This window comes from Gymnoscopelus braueri (assembly GCF_963280865.1).
Source record: "Gymnoscopelus braueri genome assembly, chromosome: 1".
Taxonomy (NCBI): domain Eukaryota; kingdom Metazoa; phylum Chordata; class Actinopteri; order Myctophiformes; family Myctophidae; genus Gymnoscopelus; species Gymnoscopelus braueri.
The window spans coordinates 65,657,108-65,682,167 of record NC_137603.1 but is presented as its reverse complement, the minus strand read 5'-3'; the positions used below and the strand labels follow the sequence as shown (position 1 = coordinate 65,682,167).

At 39.5% G+C, this 25,060-nt stretch overlaps 1 protein-coding gene across 2 annotated transcripts in view; it reads right to left on the bottom strand.

Annotated features, from left to right (window-relative positions):
* Positions 1 to 17,454: 17,454 nt before the first annotated feature.
* The window catches only part of LOC308073684 (TRPM8 channel-associated factor homolog), a 31,242-nt gene continuing 23,636 nt past the window's right edge, over positions 17,455 to 25,060 (bottom strand). For both annotated transcript variants that reach the window (XM_080412743.1, XM_080412742.1), the window contains exons 17-20: positions 23,255 to 23,491; positions 22,009 to 22,232; positions 19,686 to 19,799; positions 17,455 to 18,849 (exon numbers count right to left, since the gene is read on the bottom strand). In XM_080412743.1, the coding sequence (XP_080268869.1) occupies positions 18,616 to 18,849; positions 19,686 to 19,799; positions 22,009 to 22,232; positions 23,255 to 23,491 (809 nt within the window). In that variant the 3' untranslated portion in view covers positions 17,455 to 18,615. The remainder of the gene's footprint in view (positions 18,850 to 19,685; positions 19,800 to 22,008; positions 22,233 to 23,254; positions 23,492 to 25,060) is intronic.

The following is a 25,060-nucleotide window of genomic DNA, read 5'->3' as shown; positions in this document are numbered from 1 at the left end:
CTATGCGCGCAGCATTATGAAATATAATATATTCCATATTATATAGATATTCAATATAATTATGTATCCTTATATTTCAATGGTAATCAGCACCATCTGTGGGCTTCTCTTGCTAATGTTTACTGAGTCGACTCACACGAGTCGACTTTGATCATCATGCTGTTGCTGCACAGTGCCAACGCAGTTTCAATTTGACCGGCATAAAATCGGAATTTATGACAGTGACCGGCCGAGCACCGATCCAGCCGGTTGGACCTAAAACCGTCTTTTTTAATCGGCGGCCGAATAATCGGTGCATCTCTAATTATCATACATCTCTAGGTCTACTACTAACCTTTGTTGCTGTTGTCATCTCAAATTGCCAAACTATTTTAGAGAGTTGCTCCAACTTCCTTAGATTAGATCAGAGTGATCAGATGCGATGCGTTTTCAACACAAATGCGCATATTATTGCCAGTCAACTGTGTAGCAACACTAGCAGGGTAACGATGGCTCGTTGAGCCTGCGCATTTGACCACATGGCAATCAACAGCACTAATTAATGGCAGCTGTGTGTGTGTGTGTGTGTGTGTGTGTGAGTGTGAGTGTGAGTGTGTGTGTGTGTGTGTGTGTGTGTGTGTGTGTGTGAGTAATATCCAACTGAATGTTTTCTGTAGTGTAGATAAAGTAATTCCCTGTAGAGCTAGGGGGTTCTCAGAGTTACTACAGGGGGGTCTCCAAATCTTTGTGTGATAGGACCCTTTTCTATTATTTACATTAACCACATGAACCCTAATATCCCTATATTCTGAGGGGACCATTAGAAGAGGTAGAGTGTAGAGGGGAAAAGAGCAGACCAAGTACAGAGCCTAGGGTCAACTTTACTAAGTACTGAGAGTTTTAAATGTCTGATAAATACACTGATGACAGTGCTGTCAAACAAGTCTATGAAGCTATCAATGAAAAGGTTTAGTCTTCAACACAAATTTTATACAATATGTAGTGGGGGTCCCTTCATCTCTCCCTTAGCTAAGGGGTCCTTGACCTAAAAAACCTTGGGGACCCCTGCTGTTGTACTTAAAGTAGACCCTCTCCCTCACGCAAAAAAAAATACTTCTAGGTTCCACTTCTCCCCAGAAGGACAACTTTATTTTCCATCCTGAATGACAATGGTCTAATATTATTATTTTATTTTGGCTATGTGCAATAACTGCAAGCCAATGTTCAGAGATTCAGTATTTGTCTTAATTTTTTTAATTAACATTTCTTTTGTTGGCAATAATTCAACTGTCAGCCAGTGTTTTGAGACATATTGTCTTTTTTTGCTACAAAATAAATGATACAAATACATTCTACATGAGTAAATAATAATTTTAAAATATTTTTAAAAATGAAAAGATCGGATCGGGAAAAATCTGGATCGGCAGATACTCAAAATCAAATGACCGGGATCGGATCGGGAGCAAAAAAACGTGATCGGGACATCCCTACCTGCAAATTGGCCTATTTTAAAGATCTATTTGTATCTCCATCACAATTAACTGGAGTACTTGGTCACTAAGTACTAGTGCATTCCTGCATAACCAGTCAAGAATACAGTTGACACTAAAGTTATTATTATTATTTAGCCTTTATAAAAGTGAAGCTCACAACTTGTCTTTTAATTTCACTGTTTGAAACAGGGCTTGAGTTGTTAATGCATAAATGCAAGTTTGCCCTACTGGCTTACATGAACAAAATACCCAAATGGGTCCATTTGGTTTCATTAATGTCTTTTCTAAATAAATTATTCAATAAAAAAAATCAAAAATAGCAGATCTACAAGCTCATAAGGCGGCGACGCGTTGTGAGCTTGTAGATCTGCTATTTTCATGTTTAGTGTTACGCTGATTTTAGCGTCAGTTTTGATGCTAAAATCATCATCAATCTTGGAATGGTTTGCTTCATTTTAATCACAAGGCCGTACCTTTGAAATGGTATATAGATTTGGTGACACACACGCTAGTGTAAATGTGTTTGTTTGCAAAAAAAACGCTTGTTTCACCGCTTGTTTTGCATTCCTCAACACACACACACACACACACACACACACACACACACACACACACACACACACACACACACACACACACACACACACACACACACACACACACACACACACACCTCGTTTTCTGTAAAGTTGCTTGCAAATATAGGTAGTTGCTTTTTATTTGTTATTATTATTTTGTTGTGAGCTTGTAGATCGGCTATTTCCAAATCGTCTATTTTCAAATAGCCGATGCATATAGGTTTAAAGTGCTCATATAGCCTAATAGTCACTTAAATCTTTTGGCTTGTTTTCATTGACCTGGTTGCTTATTTCTCTCTCAAAAATCTGGCAACCGTGTCATTGTTTACACCAACGAAGAAGAAAATGCGGAAGCGATCCCCCTTTCCAAGCCCCGTGAAAAATACACAGTATTATGTTGCGAAAATATAAAATCATTACAGCAACATAACATGGTTAATACATTTTATTTTGGGATGTACAATACATGAAAATTACGGGACTAATAACGCGACTTGCGTCGATAACTAATGGATAGCGTACATTACCGCGTTTCGCTAAAAACAGTGTGTTAGTAACATCATACAAGCTAACTATTAGCCAAATTCGGCTAGCGCTCGGAGGAATCCACTGTTATTTTCGATTCCACTTCACATTAACTCATTTATATCATATTTACATGCCGAGTTAAGCTCTGACATTTAAGTGATATGTAGCCTGATATTACCAGATTGCTATAGTGAGTTTAGAATATTTTAGACAATTTTTTTTTTGCTCATTTCAGCTCTGCTGGAAAATCAGCCAGTCCGAGAAGACTGTCTTCGGGTCACGGGGGGACTCAATTATTAAAGTCCTTATTCATGTCCAATTTAAAGTCAAACGTTTTTATTCTACTCCTTCATTCCAGACCAGTGTGTAGATGCCAGTCTGCAGGTGCAGATGAGTTTTCCAGCCAGGACAGTTTCTATTAAACCAGAGCCTGAAGACCAGGATATCAGTAAGTTTCAAGCTCTCCATATTTATTTCATTCTGTTCTGTTGTACAGCTATCAGGGCTGAAAGTGAGCCAGTATTAAGGGGTGTGAAGATTAACCGATACAAATCGGTAATCAATGTCAACATTAATGATGCGACTACTATTCATCGGTTAACTGAAGCTTTGCAGGTAATTCTACTTCTCTGTCAGAGGTGTGGACTTGAGAATTGGACTTGGACTCCAGTCACAATGTGATGAAAAAAAAAAAAAAAAAACGAACTCAACTTGGACATTAATGACTTGTGACCTGACTTACATTGACTTGAGCCGTCCAATAAGGGTAACGTGGCACTGGCCCGACCTCCCGTTAGTCCGACATCTGGTCGGACTAAAGAGAGGTCCTACCAGTCACCCGCTGGTTCGACCTCCCGTAATTCCGACCCTGTATGAAATCCCATTTCTCTGTCAGTCTGCATCTCTCCCCGCGCTCCAGAGGACATGCGATACAGTGCAGTGTACTTTCTCATGCGCAGGACAAAAAGTGCGCTCTGAAAAAGCTGCTGGTGGAAACGGTTCTGCACATATCTCCGCGCAAAACGTCCCACATGTACATGTCTTCCACTTCCGTGTAATCACGTGAGATAAGTTCATGCCCCCAGGCACGATGATCGTATTCCTGTAGTGTGTGTGTGATGTACCATTATTTTAAAATCTTGTAGTGTGCATGTTTAAGTAATGTAGACGGCACCCGGGAGCAGTATGGTTTGGCGCCCCAGCCTGTGTCTTCCGTGAGGAAGAAGCCCACAAACCCACAGTGAGGCCTTTAAGGCGGGCCTTTCAGGCAAGCCGCAAGTGGAGCCTGCAGTACCACCACGGCCCAAGACACCAACACGCCGGAGTGAAATGTTTGGAGCGGGGAGTCTGGTGCAACGCTCAGGTCCTGAACCTGGTGAGACTAAGGAGGGGCCCGGACAGGAGGCCATCCACAGAGCCTAGTCCCTCGGTCCCGGCAGAGTAGTTCCGGAGAAGCGGACTGAGGGGCCCCGTCTTGCCCTAAGAGGTCTGACCGTGGGTACTGGGACGTAAGTCGGGGGCTTGATCGACCCCGGCTGGGTCACCGGGGCGAGGGTGTATATTGTTAGACCCGAAACACCCGTCGACCCCAGGCTACAACACTGATGATACGTCCCAGGTGCATCCACGTGATGTTTTTTATTTATATCAGAGAGAAGACAATATTATAGATACTATTACAGATTATCCTTTTACAGAAATGCAACCAGATTTTCTAAATTGGTTAGGATTTTGAAACTTGTAGTGTGAGCCCAGCTTGAGGGATGAGATCAAATCAAGAGATACGGAAGTTGAGTCAATAAAGTGATAATGCACAGTATTGTAATAGTGAGTTGGTAAATTATAATGGTTGCTGCAGATAACAAATATATTTGATAAATTAGGATAGATGGTTTGGAAATAGTTCTTCCAACTACCAAAGCTATAAATCAGAGGGAATCGCTATATGAAAGAAAAAAAAGTTCAAACATTTAAAGGTTTTCTCTCGTTCTTTTTCCTAGACTTCCTGCGCCTCCCTGTGTGTAAAGAGGAGGTTTCCCCTGAACAGCAGGAGAGGAGCTGCAGTCTGGTCCAGGAGAAACCAGAACCTCCACAGATTAAAGAGGAACACGAGGAGCTACTCCAAAGACCAGAGGAGGCTCATCGGTCAACACAGGCATTACTGGCAGTAAAAAGTGAAGGTAATGATGAAAACAGAGAGACAGAACCTGTATCCAGCACCTCAACTCATCACATGAAAACACAAGCTGATGTAGAGGACTGTGGAACGCCACAACCAACTAGTGATGACCAGCTCCTCTCTTCACACTTTTCTGAATCTGACACTGAAGACAGTGATGAGTGGGAAGATCAGTCAGCCTTAAACACACTAAAATCACACAAGACAAAAAATGTGAAAGGACAAAGATTGTCTTTGAGACACAATTTGTCCCAGGACCTTAAATCATCAAAACAAACTCCCTCCTCGAGGAGTCGCACAGAGACTAAAAGCTTTAGTTGTTCAGAGTGTGGCCATATGTTTAAACGAAGGGAGACACTGAAGAGACACACAACAATTCATACAGGGAAAATGCCCCTTTCTTGTACAGATTGTGGTCAAGGTTGTTTGACAAAGACTTCTTTGGAGGATCACATGAGGACTCATACAGGGGGAAAGCCTTTTACTTGTACAATTTGTGGTAAAAGCTTTGGTCAAATGACTAATGTAAGATCACACATGAAGATTCACACAGGGGAAAAGCCCCATGCTTGTACAGTTTGTGGTAAAAGCTTTGGTCACATGGGCGATCTAAATAAACACATTAGGACTCATACTGGCGAAAAGCCCCATGCTTGTACAGTATGTGGTAAAGGCTTTATTGAAATGGCTAAACTAAAAAGACATATGAGGACTCATACAGGGGAAAAGCCCCATGCTTGTACAGTATGTGGTAAAGGCTTTGTTGAAATGGGTAACCTAAAAGTACACATGAGGATGCATACAGAGGAAAAGCCTTTTACTTGTACAGTTTGTGGTAAAGACTTTCGTCAAATCGGAAGTTTAAGATATCACATGAGGACTCATACAGGGGGGAAAACCTGTTGTTCCAGTTAGTGGCAAATGCTTTGGTCAAAATGCACATATTAATATAAGGAGGATTCATACATTGTTAGGGAAAGTGAGACACATTTCTGACCATACATAGCTAGGGAAAGTTGGCCAAATTTCTGACCAATCTGGAAAATAAATGCTTACCAATAGAGCACCGAAGTCCTGACGTCACTGCCAGTAGAGGGCGCTTTTCTACAGGTTCGTGGCTTTACTTTTTGTGTTGATATCCTCATTGGGGAATCTTAGATAGCTACATAAAAGAACTGTTACAAAAATAAACACACCACCCTGGTGAGTTTACTCATATGGATATGAAGCATCGACTGAAGTAGAGTAACACAAAATAAACAGTAGGAACGAGTCAAACAACCCAAAGACTACATTTCCCATGAATGCGGCTGCTGTAAGTACAGTGATTTCAGACCCGGAAGTAGTAGTTCTTAAGACTTTTAAGGCAGAATGAATTCCATTTTCGCCAGAAACAGGCTGTATCAAATATGAATGAATATCATAAACGATGCAGAGCCACCCCCCTGACAAAAACGCCAGGGTGGTGTTTATGTTTGGAACACAGTTCTTATATGACGTGATCTAAGATTCCCAAATGGGGATTTCAACACAAAAGATAAAGCCACGAACCCGTGAAACAGCGCCCTCTAGTGACAGTGATGTCAGACTTCGGTGCTTTATAGCTTAGTTTACAAATGTGTTTATAAAGGTGTCTACAAACACCTCTCAATTTGTGGGAGCCAATCAAAGTTGGGGTACCCGGAGGGCCTGGGCAAAAACCTGGAAATTTTTTTATTGGCCAAAGTGTGTCGCAAGTGGTGCAAGTGTGTCGCAGGGACTTAACTCTAATCCAACCCTTTTTTCCCAATCTCAGGGCGCACACTCTAACCACAAGACCACTAAGCTGGTAGCTCGCACAAAGAGGCTGGACAATCCTCACCTGCACCGCCTGGATGCTTTCTGAAGAGGGGAAACAAAACACTGGATTGACTTCACTGACACTGATGTCTTTTTCCTTGCAACATGATGGTACCATCACCTATGCAAGCACACCTACGTACTCGGGAACAAGAAACAGATAATCAGTAGTGCATGCACTTGGTAAGGGGATGGCTGCAGCCTTACAAGGGTTCCATGCCTTCTCTGTAGCTGACAGGACATTTTGCTGGTGGGCATCGATGATGACGGGGCAGATGGAGATCTTTCTAACATGGTTACAAAACTGTGTAATGGAAGATGCCATCAAGACTAATTTCATAAGTGTTTATATTGTTTGTATATTCATACTTGGTCATCATTTCTTGTTTTCATAAATTTTCAATTTTATGTGCACAACGCAGTTCATTGCAATTAAAATAAACTTAACCCTTGCGTTGTGTTGCAAAATTGACCCGTGATTTAACTCGGCCCAAAATACTCAAAACATTTTTAAATTTCAAATGTTTTTCTCCCCCACCTCATGGCTGACTTGTTATGCATTCATATCCATGTAAACACTATTTACCACCACAGAGGTTGTGGGTTCGAATCCACCGTGGTGCATCCGGCTTTGTCGAGTGTCTACACAAACACAATTGGCTCGCGTTCAGAGAAGACAGTCCTACAGGAGGGCTTTGTGCTACAACGGGGTTGTAGGCGGGCTCCCGCGGTTGGTTCGCCCCCCGACGGGACTCGGTCGGGATTGCTTGGATCGTTTGGGCCGTACAATTGTTCTCCCCAATCTCCCTGGGAGGGGGGTGGGGACTTTACACCTTATTGGGGAGCGGTGTACAACTTTCAGACTATCCCCACCCCCCCCCCCTCCCTCCCTGCTGCAGGGGGGGGCGAGACAGGGAGACCGGCTCCACCACGGCATCCATCTTTGTTTACATGGAGTGGACATGTCACTTTGTCGCAATGTAATTAATTATAGGGCTCAGCAACCCAATAATGATGGTCTATTGGCGCTGTTTAGGCCCAAATAACATGTCGATTTTATGTTTTATATGTTTTAATTACATTTGGCCTGGATTTTTTATATCTGGACTACTCTGCCTGAGGACATCATTGCAGCAGAGCATACAGGTAAAGTGCCTAATGATTAATATGGCATAATCACTGAACAGTATTAGACCAAAGAAAGACTCATGACTCATAAAGTCATATTATATTATTTAATTGTTATATTATTTGAAATAGATTTAGCTTAGTTTATGTAGCAGGACCTACCATGCTAATGACTATGCTAACGTCATAATAACAGGGGTTTTCAGGCTGAGTGGGGCATGAATAACATAATCACTGATCACTGTTATGCTCCAATTAGACCCGACGTTATATTTCATATTATTCTAAATATATTTAACTTATGTATTATGTAGCCGTTGAAGGAAGAACTATGCTAACGATGCTAGAGCTAGCGTGTTAGCATCACCATAGAGGTTTACTACAGGCTGAGTGGGGCATGAATAACATATTCACTGATCACTATATATGCTCATTAGATCCTGAGAAAGACTATATTTTATATTTCATTAAGATTAAGATTTGTATGGTTACATTTGATGTAAAAACGATGTTGCTGTTGTTGTTGTTGTTGTTGTTGTTGTTGTTAGTCATCCCCTGTAATGTATTACACTAGGGCAGGGGTCTTCAACAGGGGGTCCTCAGAGTTACTACAGGGGGGCTGCCAATGTTAGTGTTTTTTTTTTACATTAACCACTTGAATCCTAGAATTCCTTTTCTGAGGGGAACATTAGCCAAAAATAGCCGAAGCTCATGTTGTGAGCTTGTAGATCGGCTATTTTTGGCAAAGAGGTTTGGTGTAGAGGGGAAAAGAGCAGATCAACTACACGTTTTCTAAGTATTGATGGTTTAAGTGGTTAACTGTCTGAAAATTCACATTAACATGAATCCAACACTGATGATATTGCTGTCAAGTCTATGAAGCTATCTATGAAATCTATGAAAAAGTTTAATCTGCGACACAATTGTATACAATATGTAGTGGGGGTCCCTGCTTCATCTCTCTCCACACGTTTGATATTCAGGACAGTTCTTAATGTTTTCTGTTGATCTGGGAAGCTGCTAGCTTTGCCTATATTCTCATGTATTTATTTAATATTTGACAGAGCATGATAGGAGACTCATCAATTAATTATTGTCAACAAGGCATTTGTAAGGACCCCAAATGTATTTTTTTTTTAAATGGACAACGTTGTAGACATGTGTCATATTCAATCATGACCTAAGATGTATAAATGTGAAATTATATAGATCTACAAGCTTGCAGGTGCTATTTTTTAATTTTTTAAGAAAACTAATAAATCTAATCTAATAATAAGTGACATATTGTGAGCTTGTAGATCTGCCATTTTATTATAATAATAGTGGTCTAATGCATATCAAACTGGGGGTCCTTGAAATTAAAAGTTTTGAGAACCACTGTGATAGGGGATACTTTGTGTTCATATTTGAGACAGTTATTTATGCAAATATTCCAAACTTTCACTTTATATTTATTTTTAAATAGCCGATCTACAAGCTTGTAGATCAGCCGATTCGTGTTTTTACACCGGCTATTCAGCCCTTTTTAAATATTTTCTGTATTCACATGCAAGTAAGACATGGTGGTGTCACATGAAGCAAACAAAGCACTGGTAGTTAGTACTTCTAGCGTCTGCTGGATCCAGGGTGCAACTCCCTGCAGTGCTGTATACCCTGCTGAGTGTCTCACCTTTGTCCTGTTGTATGTGTTACCCCGCTAAATAAATTGAAGGCAGACCAAAGTGTAGTTTATAAAAATAGCAATTATTTTATTATAGAAAAGTTTACAAAATGGTACTTTCATTTATTATCTATAGAAATGGTTAAAAAGTGTTAGAGCAAATACAAGTGAAAAGACTGGTACAAACATAAAGTAAAGCAAACATAAATCAGGGGAAAAAGGAACAGCGGTCCAACAAATGCCGCTTGTTCATAAGGTGTATCTATAATAAATGACAAAAGCACAAGGGTCAGTGTATAATATGCACATGGCATGATATCACATCACATCAACACAATATAATAAAACGCATTAATGCCATCTACAAAATGTCAGATATATTACAATAGGCAAACCAATAAAAGGAATACCTTACCATATAGCGCTTAAGTTTTATGCTCAGTGTCACACAGGCAAAACCTCCCTCTCAACAGGTTAGAGACACACACACCACAGAACAGGCCCGTCTCCACCTGTATCTGCAATGACATTATACCTGACAATTAAACAGTGTTACACAGAAACAAACTACCGCACATATATAAACCCTTGTTCACCTGACAACATAAAAACATTTCTTATTGTAGACATACAAAATAAAACAACAATAAAAGCGAGGATACAAAACAAAAACAAACAAACAGGCTTACCGAGTTAACAGGTCAGCACGCAAAACCTCCTCCTCTCAACACTCAACCGGCAGTGTTGAGGACCCACAGTTTACTGACCTGCTAACTGCCTGTTCAGAATCCTCTTAAATGGGAGTCTCACTCAAGACGTCACTCTGTACTCACTGCTACCCTCTAGGGGCTACATATGATTACATGAAATGTTATTAATGACTTAATGAGTTAACAAATTAACAATTTTACTGAAACTGTTGACAACTGTGTGTATTGGCTGTGTTCAGAATCAGATCAGCTCACCTGGCTGAAACCCACTACTTATGTTTTCTTGTAATTACACGTTTACACCTGTAGGCTATTACAACTTCACTGGAGATGCTGATGGTGCCATTTAGCCTTTTTGTTGTATTATAATATCTGAATGCACTCTTCACTCTTCATACATCAAGCGGATAGCTCTGTGATTACACCTTTAGCACATGGTTGCTTTAGTCTGCAACCACACTCACTGAATGGAGGGTTTACCCCTCCTCCTGCTCAGAGGTGTCAGACTGGACGGAAAATAGTTAAAATATACATGATTAGAACATGCTTAAACATTAGACAATTAAGGTCTAATATTGCTACAAATTGCTACAAAACCTGTATATCCAGTCGTTTTGGGGCACAAACAAGAAGTTGAAGGATAAAATCAAGTCTGATAATGATGTACCGTGCATGTTCACTTAAGACCATTTTTCAAATATAGATTTTTTTAACATTTTGGAAAAATAGCCAATTTTACATCGAGGTGCCCAGATGTCCCTAGTGCCCACTATCCTGTATCCATCCAATGTAATTATGGTTTAGTCACAAGCTTTTGTTGGTTCAATATTTATAAAACCCACAGACACACTCTACAAGCTCATCCCGCTTCGCATCCCAACGCTTTGTGAGCTTGTAGATCGGCTATTTTTGCTACTTTAGTGTGACACTGTAGTATGAAGATTAAAAAATGAAAATACAAGAAGCAACTTGTAAAGCATTCCTTATGTCAGTATCAGTTCAAAACAGCAGCATCAGCCCAGTACCTCTGTTTGTTTATTGAACGTCAAAGCTTAACACGTGTCAAGTCAGACGAACGTAAACCCTTGACTTCTGGTTGGTGGACTTCAAAATAAGAGCGCTTTGTCAAGTTATGGGAAAGTAAGTGTCTTCCTGTCTGTGGAATGTACAATAAGAGCACTGTTGGCCTATATTGCGCTGTTTTCACTGTTGCTACACTTAAAAATATAAAATAACAAGTGTTAAGGTAGGGTAAGTGATTTTCTTTTGTTAAAATAAGTGTTAAATAGCTTTATATTCTGATAGTACTTATTGCTACAGAGTGTTTGTTCAGTAACATGAGTCTCCATGTCTCTCCAGCTCTTTATTAAACAGAAAATGCCTTTTCAGGTCAGGATTCCAATTTTATCAAATCAGGACAGAGAACTTAGACAGGATACAGATTAAACAAGTGAAATTGGAAGTGATGACACAAAGAAATGTGCATGTAAATTTGGAACTGGAACACTATAAAAATTAACACATCGAGTGCCATAAACGGTCCGGACCGTTTTTGAGGATCCAAACGAGAAGTGCCGAAAACGGTCCGGACCGTTTTTGACCCAATTCTATTTTTATACGAGTGGCCCACGTGGGGTGCTAAAACGAAACTTTGACATCACCCAAGGAGTTTCTGAGAAGAAGAGGCTGGATGTGGCTCCATGTCAAAAATCCTTCCGGTCGGCGTTTTCAATGTTATCTCCTTGACTAAAAGCTTAATATCTCCATTTCTTTTTAACGTGGTGGAAACGAGCCGTTTTCGATCGGCGATCACGCTGCAATGGAGGATCGCGTTGGAAATATTATTGTTCCAGGCGTTAGTCGGGACCCTCCGCCGTCTCGCACGCATGCTTTGTTTACATGCACTTCCGCGTCGGGGCTTCTACAGCACGAAACGTATAACGCAAGTGGATGGAAGAAATGCAGGCACTCAACATATAATATTTTAATAAACCTCTGGCACCCAATGTGTTAAGCTGATAAATGGGTACTCTCCTGATTGGCTGAAATGGTGTCACCTACCTGGAGATGTATTTTCTGTCTATCAAAGAGCTGGAGAGACAGAGAGACCCCTGTTACTGAACAAACACTCTAGAGTCTATAGCAATGAGTACTATCAGAATATAGAGCTTTAACCCATAACAAAAACCTTTTTGTTTTTACCAAAACATATCACTTACCCTACCTTTAACCCATGGGTTCCCAAACTTTTCAGCCCGCGACCCCAAAATAATGCGGAAATTGACTCGCGACCCCACCTAAATCTGGAGGTCATTTATACACATAAACTTGCACGTTCGGTGCCCATTTGTAATGTATTATAATGGTAAAATGTTCCATTTGTAATTATTTTTAGATTGCATTTCATCCATTCTGTTGAATTAAAAGTAAAAAAAAAATATTTAATGACCCAAAATAATTTCGCGACCCCACCGCCAGTCTCCCGCGACCCCAAGTGGGGTCGCGACCCCAACTTTGGGAACCCCTGCTTTAACCCATAGTCATATTCATAGCTATTTAGATATTTGTCATAAATATTGAGGTATGACATTTTTTATCGTGCAGCCAGCCCCATAATTCGCAAGTACTGTAGAAAGTAAATAATAAGTGTTTAATTGAACGGTATTAAATTTGACCTATCATTTTGTAAAGGACGATTTACTTTTTGGGCAAGACCTGTGGGCAAGTAGAAAATGACCTATACTTGCCCGACGGGCAAGTGCCTCTGAGACCTTAGTGTCAACCCCTGATGTACCATGCCTCACATCCTTACATGCAATTATCAGTTCATAATTACATTGCCTTTTTAAAACATATTAAGTTATAACTGATATAACAGCTCCTCCCTCCCCAACATGGAAAGCCTTCAGGTGGGCAGAATGGAGAATTGAGTTTAATACCCCTTTATTACTGCAGTGTGGTGCCTAGTTCTTCAGGTCTTTAGATGTCATTTACAATGTAATAATGTTCTAGGAGTTTAACTTGTTAAATTTGACTCTGGATCTAAACACTGCCTAACATGGAACTGGAGACAGGAAAGCCAGCAGCAGTAGTTAAGAGAAACAACACTAACCAAACTAATACAAAAAGTAGTTCAAATGCAAAGGCAGGGGAACAATGCCTTGTGTTGTGGCGCGTTGCTTGTGAGCGCCTACTTTAATATTTTTAGTGTACAAAGGAAAACAGGAGGGGGCCTAGTATAGAGTCCTGGGGACTATAGTCAACAAAATATATATGGTTTTAGTGGGTAACCACTTCAACCTAATATACTTAGTTGACAGGGTCCCCAAGGAGTGCATTATTAACTTACAGTATGGATCTTCTATTCTGATGAATGTTTGCCTAGGTCACATGGGGTCATTGGGGGAGACACCAAGCTAGATGACTCATCTAATACCCAAGACCAATCAGCAGTGGTCAGGGAGGGGCTACATGGGGGAATTGGGAATTGGCATCACAACAAGACTTCAGCCTACACATTCCACCACTAGCGTCCAGGAGAATTACCCTCCCATACGCCCCATCGCCGTTCGGGGGAGGGAAGCCGGGCGGGGAGGGTGATAATGGTCATTGCACGTGATACAACAGCAGTGACAACACAGAAATGTGTGTGGGGAGGAATCAATTGGCATAACGACTAAATTCGGGAGAAAAAGGGGTAAACAAATTATTGGCTACTCTAAATTTTAAGAAAATAATATATATATTAATTTGGGACAGGGTTTCATCTTTCAATATAGCTTGTTTTCAATACAAATAAATGATAAAATTCACTCATTACATTTGCATAATGATGTTATCTGGCTACAATAGAACACACTTCCAAAAATAAATTACTTGTTTTTTAACTTTACTATTAATAATATTAACAATGTTGGTGACATCTGTGGTGTTACGGCTCAAACTTTACCCATATACAGTAAAGAAGGTAAAGTAATTTATTTTTCATAAACCCAAACGTTATTTTACTCCTAATAGCAAATGCAAAGGACATGTTTCTCTCAAACATGTAAACATTGAATATGACAATTTGGGGGGAATTGAGACACTTTTTGACGGGTCAAATTTGACCTGTAACACCAGTAACTTTTTTATAGAGATCATCAGAATGAACTAAAATGGTGATAATTAATGTTGTTGGGTTGAAATAGCTGTTTCTGAGGATATCATGAAGCCTTGTTCCAATAACGAAATGAAAAGGGTACTTTTTACCTATTTAAACTTGAAAACGGGTCTAAAATGACCCTAACACAATGGAAGGGTTAATCTGGGTAGACACGTTTTTTTTTACATGTTTTTTACATAATGTATGCAGATGATACTAATGAGGAACGGTTGCATGATTTAGTTATTGGAAGAGATTAATTTATGAACATCCATACAGACTTAGATTTATTTTTGCTAACACTTGATATAGGTGATCTGAGAATCTATGTCCTGGTTTCAGCAAAAGTATTACATTGTTTATGAAATGTATACTAAATGGATGTATGATTTAGTTATGGCAAGATAATACATTTCTGGATATGGTCATATGGAAATAATAAACAGACTGTCCAAACCGTAGCTATTTCTTGGTTTCAACTTATTACATCATTTATGCCAATTATACTGATGACAAAGGGTTGCAGGATTTAGTTATGGTAAGGTAATAATGTCTGACACGTAAGCATGGAGTCTATGAGAGTATGAGATAACCTCTCTAAGTTGAAAAGGTAAAAAATGCAGCTCTTGATTTCTTATTTGTGGATTATTTATGGTTATTATGCTAATGAGGAAAGGTTGCATGACTGCACCATGGTAATCGATACATTTCTAGACATCACAAACATGGACTCAGACTCTTGGATTACCGTTCTAACTTAATTAGAAGCAAAAAGATTTCCAGTTTTTGGCCAATAATTAGCTTATTATGCAAATTACACTAACTTAACACAACTGAATAAAATGTAGATATATTGATTTGACTTTCTAAGATCCCAAGAATCAAAACATACCACTCAACAAAGATAAATAAGTGACAATTACAGCCACCACAATGTGATGGATAGGCCCCCTGAAAATTAGGTGTTGACGATTTATTTGGGCCAGGAGTATTTTTTTTACTAAAAACTAATGGTTGGAATGGATTCAGGACCCCTGAAAACCTATAATTAGACATCCCAACAAGTTCCTTTTGGCCAATTTAAAATGTTCTAGTGTTTTGCCCAGGCCCTATGGGTACCCCAACTTTGATTGGCACACACAAGTTTCCCAAGGGAGTTGGGTTGGAACAAATTGAGTTTTTTTAAAACATATTTGTGAAGAAAGCATTTATTTTCCAGATTGGTCAGACATTTCCCTAACTATACAAGGGAGATGCTGTTCCAAGTGAGTTGACACATGATGTCGCTGGGAACACATGATTCAATCAAATCCAGAATGACAACAGGAGTGCACTGAGGACCCTAGCTGGAGCAAAGATTGTTAATATAGAAAGATACACGATCTCAATTGGAGCCACTAGAGGCGAAATAGTACACAAATCCTACAAATAGTCTCCTAAGTAGGCGTGGTTTGTTTCTAGGGTTAGGGTCTCTCCCTGGCTGACGTCGTCATGTGAATGTGCATTTGTGTATTTTCTTCATTAAAGAAAATAAATGCTTTACATGTTTGAAAGTGCACTGTTATTGGCAAAGATGCTTTTAAGAAACCTATGACATTCCCCCTACAAACACGCATGTATTATTCAGTCTTATGCTAGATGTGCTCCTGTTTCTGCTATATATATATATATATATATATATATATATATATATATATATATATATATATATATAATTATAATTATAATTATAATTATAATTATACATTTTGAATATGTCCATGATTGATGTCCATATGTCCAATGATTTCACGTACTATATTCACATATATAATCTCAGTTAATCAGTTTTTAAAAGATCTTATGGGGACAGAGCATAGAGTTAAAAATAAGGGACAGAGCCCTCTATGTCTCGTCCATCAGACTGCAGATGGACTCTTCAGATATCTTCCCAAATCTCACGAGAGTGTGTTGCTGGGATAGAGAAAAGTCGATAACAAAGTTGATTTTCCCCTCATTTGTGTCTCTAAAAAAAGCAATTTTAGTATGAAAATCTTGTACATAGTGTGTCTTGTGACGATTGGGTCCAATATTTAGTTCAGTGACCATGGAGCTAAAGAATGGTTCAGAAGCTGTGTTCACGTTCACTCTTCCATCACTCCAACTTGCTTCCTGTCTCCTAAAAAGGCGTCCACCTACGTCACGCAGAAACGGGAAGTAAACCGGAGAATGCGACTCTTGCTATTTCCCTCTTGGGCTGGAGTCTTCATCCAGTGCCATTTTGACTATGCCAGCACTTCAATCATGGTACACTAGCATTGCCAAGGCTCTGAAGACACAATTACAGACGTCTCAAATGTAACTTGTGGGGTTACACAAACTGCACAACTTTCACCACAGGACTGATTCTCATCCCAGCTCACTTTATTAGTTTAGGATGGCTCATATCAGGGTGGAAGAAAGAGTATCTCACCTCTCAATGTGTCTGGTATTGAAGATACTCAAAGGAACAATTTCCAAGTACCTGTCAAACTACTTAATAAGATATGCTCATGGTTTTATCAGACCTAAAAGCATGGTTCTACTGAAATTGTAATTGGTCTTAGCTAAATTTGGTCTCCATCCGATTTGTTTTCCATCCAGCCAACTAGGGTGACAAATGACCAACTCCTTCCAGTGAGCTTCACGTCTCTTGTGAGGGGCATCCTCCATGTGTTCGCAAAGCTGGTCCCCATGCACCTCCTTTTTAACTTATGAATTGTTTTAACTGCATTTCTTTTTTAATTGTTGTTTGTTGTACTTTGCTTTTTGTCTAGACATTTGTATGTTTATGGACCACAATATAAACAAGTCTCTGGCTTTTTGTGATAGTCCATTTGGCTTATTGGAACGTACTGCTGTAATTTTAACTGTCAATGAAATATTTAATTAATTTCAACAATGATGACAAGTCATAGATACTTAAGCACAGGAATCAGATAATCTGACAATATCGATATGACTGAATGAAATAAACACAATTAGTTTCTCTGTTGATTCTCATTATCTTGTGTATGCCATTCATTTTGTTATTGTAATACAGTATGTATTTGAATACATACATTCACCAAGATGGAATTTCAAATGCGTGTGATTTTTCTGCTTATCATCTTGTATTATGTATTGCAAATGTGTCCCTATCATCAGACAAAAAAATTCAAAAGATAAATAAAACAAGCAGAAATACAACCTCAAAAGTGAGCTTTTGAATAGGGCTTTATTTTGTATTATTTTGCTGATAAGTTAAATCTGCATCGGTCAGACTCTACTATTATCCTCCATCTGCTCAGATACATTATGACTGAATATACATAATGTGGATATTATGACAGATCATAGTTTACATACAGTATTATAATATATAAATATCTACTCTATATATGTACATTCCCTTTCACCAAATAATTCCTCTCCCCTAGCTTCAACTTTTAGGTTGCTTTCTGAAACTACCTTCTTTCTAGCCTGGTTCCAGACAAATCTGCCATTGAAAAAACTAATTGCCCATGGCAGATTAGGTCTGGCCCTTCTCAATAGAGATTTTATTTCTCTCCTTCCGAAGTTGTGAGGGACCAATCAGAGCCCAGTATGCAAATATGGGGCGGGTTTATCACTAGAGGCATTTTTTTTTTGCCCTTCGGAAATGCAGTTTCCACACAGAGATTCCAGACTAATATCTACGCAGTGATATTAGTCTGGCCATGCCTTCTTTCCACCTTCATGTGATCGATCAATCAATCAAGCAGCATTAGATGACAGTGTATCTATCGTTGCTGTTGGGCAGAATCCTTGCGTCTCCATATTTAAACTTGTACAAATGAAGTACAAATATTCGACCTACAAGCTCACAACTTTTTTAACTTTTTTCAAAAATATCCGATCTACAAGCGACACGCTTGTAGATCGGATATTTTTTAAAACAGTTTTAACGTTAAAGTGTGTCTGTGGGACACAGGTTTCTGAAAAGTAACAGTTTTGGACATACAAGGTTTCCACCTGACAGTAACACCATACTAGACCAGTGGTTCTCAAACTTTTTCATGTCAAGGACCCCCAAAATGATATGTATTTGGCCGCGGACCCCCATCTCAAAATATTTTCTTCCAGGGACCCCAGAAGCAAAGATTTGAGTTACAAATCTTTGCTTAAAATATATATATATATATATTTTCAAAGGTTCGCGTACATTTTCACGATTTTTCAAAAATGGCAGATCTACAAGCTCATAGCGCGGCACTCGGTGCCGCGCTATGAGAACGTATATCTGCTATTTTGAATTAGCCAAAGTATAAAGTGGTTAAAATTATTGTGAATAATTATTATTATTCCCCTGGTGGTAACTTTGAGAACCAATGCACTGTACTAGACCATGGGGTGGTCGCTCCAGGCAGGCAGGCTGGACAGTTTGTGCTCGGTGGCGGCCTCTATGGGCCAGCCCCAGGCCTTGAAGAAGCCACACAGGTTGTGCCCTACAGCCTGGGAGAAGGTGTGGGCGTACAGGTTCATTTTGCCCTTGTTGCCACCGGGAACGTCGCTCATGGTGTGATATGTGGAGAAAACCTTCTTGAAGGAACCCCAGCCAAACTGATCCTGGAGCTACAGAGAAGAGGAGAGGATGAAGAAGAGACCAACGATTACAAGTGAATGTAATGTACAGTGGTGGAAAAAGTACTCACATGTTTGACTTAAGTAGAAGTATCAATACTGCAATGTAGAAGTACTCTGTTACAAGTAAAAGTCCGGAATTAAAAATGTACTTGAGTAAAAGTACAAAAGTATTGGTATCAAAATGTACTTAAAGTACCAAAAGTAAAAGTTTAAATGTTTGAAAATAGCAGATCTACAAGCTCACAACGTGTCGCGATGCGACACGTTGTGAGCTTGTAGATCGGTTATTTTCAAATAGCCTAGGTATAAAATAGGGCTAAAGTGGTTAATGTATGTTTTATAATTTAATCATAAGTAACTAGAAACTAAAGTTTTCAAATAATGGTAGTGGAGTAAAAGTACAATATTTGCCTCCGAAATGTAGTGGAGTAGAAGTAAAAGTATAGACAATTGGAAATACTCCCGTAAAGTAAAAGTACCTCAAATTGTACATAAGTACAGCACTCGAGTTAATGTACTTTACTCGAGTACAGTTACTTTACACCACTGCTAGAGAATAATTGATGAATTGATGAAAAAAAAAAGGGGGCCAAGATTAACTCTTTGACTGCCAATGTCATATTTTGCCTAGGCTACTCTGGGAGCTGTGTTGGAACATGTTATATATCATTTTGCTTTTGTTAATCTTGACCACCTATTAACTTAAATTCATCAAGTATTGTCTTTGTTTATGTATTCAAGGCATCTCGGGGTGAGTTAACCGATAGAGAAAGTGCCATTGAGGGTGTGAAGCAGTAATTTAATGCATTAGAGGGCGCTCTCACCTGCATGTACGTTTCCAGGGCGATCCACATGTCCCAGCTGTTGAGCTTCCTGCCTGCCTTTATGTAGGCCTGTGCTCTCTCTGTGCGCTTCTTCTTGGTCATGTTGGGATGGGCCTGGACGGTGAACATTGCAGTGGTGGGAAAAAGTACTCACATGTTTTACTTAAGTAAAAGTATCAATACTGCAATGTAGAAACTCTGTTAAGTAAAACTCACAGAATTCAAAATGTACTTGAGTAAAAGTACAAAAGTATTGGCAGCAAAATGTACTTAAAGTACCAAAAGTAAAAGTAAAACTGTCCCATTTCAAGTTTTCAAATGTATAACAAATATTTGGAAAATAGCAGACCTACAAGCTCACAATGCGTATTTTCAAATGGCCAATATATAATAGGGCTGAAGTGGTTAATGTATGTTTTGTAACAATAATCAAAATCTACAAAGTAACTAATAACTAAAGTTTTCAAATAATTGTAGTGGAGTAAAAGCACAATATTTGCCTTAAAATTGTACTTAAGTACAGTACTTGAGTAAATGTACTTAGTTGCTTTACACCACTGGAACATTGTATTATTATTATTATTATTATTATTATTATTACCCTTATCATTATTATTATTATTATTATTATTACCCTTATCATTATCATTATCATTATCATTATTATTATTATATGTGACTCTTGTTGACATCTGTTTCTCCAGACTTATTGATTGATAGACAATCACAGACAGACAGAGTAAAACAGATCACATATAGATTAGATTAAATAAAACATATTGTAATAAAATCTGGCAACAAGACGTGTGGACTGCATACTGTAAGTAGAATACACTCCAGTCAAAGCTCTCATCCTCAACAAATATCGAAAAATTATCAACTTAGTATCGAAATGCTCAGAATGTTTCCAGCTTGTCGGAAATATAATTAAAATAAAGGATTGGACACAGCGGGTTCGAGTCCCGTTCCCGACGATTTTTGCTGCATGTCTCTCCCCATCTCTCTCCCTGTTTCCTGTCTGTCTCTACTGTAAAACTACTAGAGGTTCGGGGCGCTGCGCGTCCCTCCCGTCTATCCACTGCGCGGGCCTTTGTGTTTGTTGAAAGGCAACCGGGGGAAGTGCGACGTCGTTGTCGAGTAGTGGTAATGTTGCCATGTCCGTTTACTATAAGCGATGCACTTATTATCTGCGACTGTGGATTAGCAAGAGTGTAGCCTGTTTTCATAGACCTGGATGCTTGTTTCTCTCGCTGCACCTGGCGGCTATTTAGGGTCAGTATTGCCATGACTTTTCTCTAATGTATAAATAGATAAATAAAGGCCAAAAAGACCCTCTATACTGTAAAACTATAAATAAAGGCCAAAAAGACACCAACAATATACTGTAAAACTATAAATAAAGGCCAAAAATATCCTACAAAATAAATACAAATAATTGAATATTATTGTCGATAAGCTAGTTTAGGTCTAACAGCATAGGCTTACATTGGAGAGCATGCCGCCGAGAAGGGCTGCGTTGGCCGTGATGCTTTTGCTGGTGTGATCCACAGCACATCAAATACATTAACACATTAAGACCGGGGGAACGCATCTGTGTCATTTTAAGATTTATTTGGCTATTAAATAAATAGCAGATATACAAGCTCATAGCTTGCGCTATGAGCTTGTAGATCTGCCATTTATTTTTTAAATTGTGATTTATTTTGCAAATCTTTGAATATGTATATATATTTAAAGCGAACAAAATATTTTGAGATGGGGGTCCGCGGCCAAATACATATTTTGGGGGCCCTTGACATGAAAAAAGTTTGAGAACCACTGATTATAGCAACATAAGCTTTTTGCAAAAACAATGTTAGGATGTAGAAGACAATGTTCACTTAAAAAAATAAACTTCAGGAAGGGCTGGCTTTTCTCTAATGTATAAATAGATAAATAAAGGCCAAAAAGACCCCATATACTGTAAAACCATAAATAAAGGCCAAAAAATACACCAACAATATACTGTAAAACTATAAATAAAGGCCAGAAATATCCTACAAAATAAATACAAATGATTAACAGCATAGGCTTACAATGGAGAGCAAAAAAAGCATATTCAAAGATTTTCTCACATTTTCAAGATTACAAGATTTACAAGCTCATAGCGCCGCGCTATGAGCTTGTAGATCTGCTATTTTTCAATAGCCTAAGAAATTGAAAGATGACACACAGACGCGTTCCCGGTCTTAATGGGTTAATATTATTCTCGATATAACGCTAAAATGGAGGTCAAGTACGTCTCGAATAGTGTTTGGTTCATAGCAGCTGACGTATAGCCCACCTTTCCCCTGTCGATCCCCAGCACCTCCTCGTGCACGTACACAGACCACAGGTTGCACGTGCACTCCGTGGTGTGCGAGGGGAACTCCCAGCATGCTCTCTGTTGGTTGTGGCCCAACTCGTGGATGGGGCCCCACAGGCCCGAGCGTTTCATTTTCTCTGCGTTGACGACCTCGGCTGCAGAAACGGAGTGCATCATGATGGGGTAGCCTGCGTGCATCCACCCTACATGGACGCATGGAGAGGGGGCAAACAGTTAATCGACTAAATCGATAATACAAAAATAATTGATTTTAGTAAAATCATTTATTCTGGGGTATTTCATTTTCTTAAGTTACATTTTCAGAAATACCTAATACAAGCTACTGTAGCTCGTAGATAGGCTACGTTTTGTATTTTTGCACAATGCCATTGTACAATGAAGCATAACATAGAGCCTAACGGATTTTCATCTTTATTGGTCCTCTCTAATGCTCATTATGAGATGGCACCATTTCTGTCAACTCAGTCTATCAGAGGAGGGCTGTGGACAGTTCAGAAACCTGCCTACCACGCTGGCTTGGCGCAGTGGTAAAGTACCCACCACCGCAGAGTCCGGTGGTTCGAATCCACTGTGTCTACATGGGCAACTGGCGGCCCGGCGGCCCGCAAGTTAATATCGGAATACTGATATATTGATTTCATCTGTTCCAATTCCAAACATGACCCGCTTTAATTACTTCAGTTTCAATGACTAGTATAAAAATTCTATTGTCTTTTTATGTCCAATGTATTTGTATTTAAGTTAACATAAGTATAACTAAATGCATTTGAAAAAAAAAAAAAAACTTTTCTGGATTCAAATTCAAAAATAGCTAAAACAAATACAGGATTCCAATTCAAAGATAGCAAAAACAGCAGATCTACAAGCTCAAAACGTTTTGAGCTTGTAGATCGGCTATTTTTGGTACTTTTGCGTGACATAGAATGGTGACTTAATTTATGAAAAAGGTTCAAATATGGAGATAAGACGTGTCTGCCCGACAGTATATGCAATGTGGCCCTCTAGAGTGTGGAAATATAGTGTCTCTCTCCATCATCAAATTTTTACTTTTTCCACCACTGTTAGGATTCTCCGAAATCCTGAATGGCATCGGACCCAAAAATCTGCCATTGGTTGGGCTCTATCTGCCAATGGTTGGGCTTTATTGGAGAAAGTAAGGAGAGGCTAGAGAAAGAACAGTAACATGACAGATACGTTCGCTGACCCGCAGAGATTTGCACGTCAGCCACAAAGCGCTCTTTGCGGGGGAACTTGTGTGGGATGGCGGCCAGGTCAGCGATGCCTCTCATGATGTCGTTCCAGAGCACCGCCAGCTCATCAGGACGCTCCAGTTTGCGGACGTAGTCTGACGACACGGTCAGGATGATGTTGTCAAACTCTAGCTCCGCCCAGGGGGAGGGGGCTGTGCGCAGCAATGTCCAATCGGCCGGGGTTGTCACACCTGGAGAGAAGAGGCGTTTTATTCACAGTGAAGAATTCAATGATAAGAACATTTTAAATATGCGTCAAATAATTGGCATATCGACTAAATTGGGAGAAAATATTATTAGCTAATTTATTTCATCCTATATTTGTAGAGATGCCCAGCTCTTTATAAACAGAACCATTCTTATCTTTTATCCAGAGGTGTAAAGTAACTAAGTACATTTACTCAAGTACTGTACTTAAGCTGTAGACTCCACTCCACGATCGCGCATACAAAATGAGTCGTTTTCCCCAATGTAAAAAGTTTCGGAGTTATAGGGGTTTTAGAGAAGGAGATAGAACGGAAGCGGATGGGGAGCCATGTTTTTTGGCACGGTGATCTATAAGGCCCTTCCTTCTCAGAATCACCGTGGGTGATTCCAGAGCTGCTCCAGCCCCTCCCGTATGGAAAAAAACGGGGGGGGGGGGGGGAAGCGACTGAAAACACGGTTCAAACCGTGTTCGGCACCAAAGCGCTACTCTGTGCAAACACGGTTCAGACCGTGTTTGGCACCCTATGTGTTAAGTAGCCTACAATGTTGAGGTACTTTTACTTTACTGTAGTATTTACAATTATCAGTACTTTTACTTCTACTCCACTACATCTCAGAGGCAAATATTGTACTTTTACTCCAATTATTTGAAAACTTTAGTTAGTTGTTACTTTGCAGATATAAATTATTACATTATAAAACATACATTTACCACTTTAGCCCTATTTTATACCTAGTGTTACGGCCGGTGGCCGTTGGCATTGTTATTATTAGTATTATTGTTGTTAGTGTTATTATTTGTTAAGGTATCGTGCTGTCATTGTGTGTGTGTCTGTCTACATTCCATAAATTCCATATAAGGTATCAACATCATGAATGAGAGCGCTGGGCGTCGGCTTGATTGTTACATTGACAACCCTCATTCATTCCGTGGCATGGGGGCGTGGCTTGATGACGGATCGGCACGTGGGGAGTGATCGCCCCCACGGATTGGTCCGCGTACTCCGTTGCCATGACTACGACCGGCAGAACGGCTGCAGCTCTCCTATAAAGGCTCACTCTCATCTGACAGTCGGGGGGAAGCAACTGCACTTACTAGTGCAAGCGGAGTCTTATTCCTCCTTTCCCCCGCCACCTGAACTATACCAATGACTATGGTGCCTTAAAGATCCTCTCGAGGAGTCTTTCCTTTTGTTTAGTTATAGTTTGTTTTGTTATTGGTTAGTCTGTTTATTTCTTGTGTTGTTCTGTTGCTTATCCATTTGTTCTAGCACTTAAAAGTCTTCATACCCAGTATTGTACCAATGTACCATACCAGTACTATCATGCTTTGGGGTTAATAAATTCACGATATTTACAAATGTTGTGGTTTCCGTCAATTATGGTGCGACTCTTACCCTAGACCTCACGGGTCGTAACACCTAGGCTATTTGAAAATAGCAGATCTATAAGTGTAGCTCTGCTATTTTCAAACATTTTAGCGTCTATACTTTTGGTACTTTAAGTACATTTTGATACCAATACTTTTGTACTTTTAATTTTACAAAGTACAT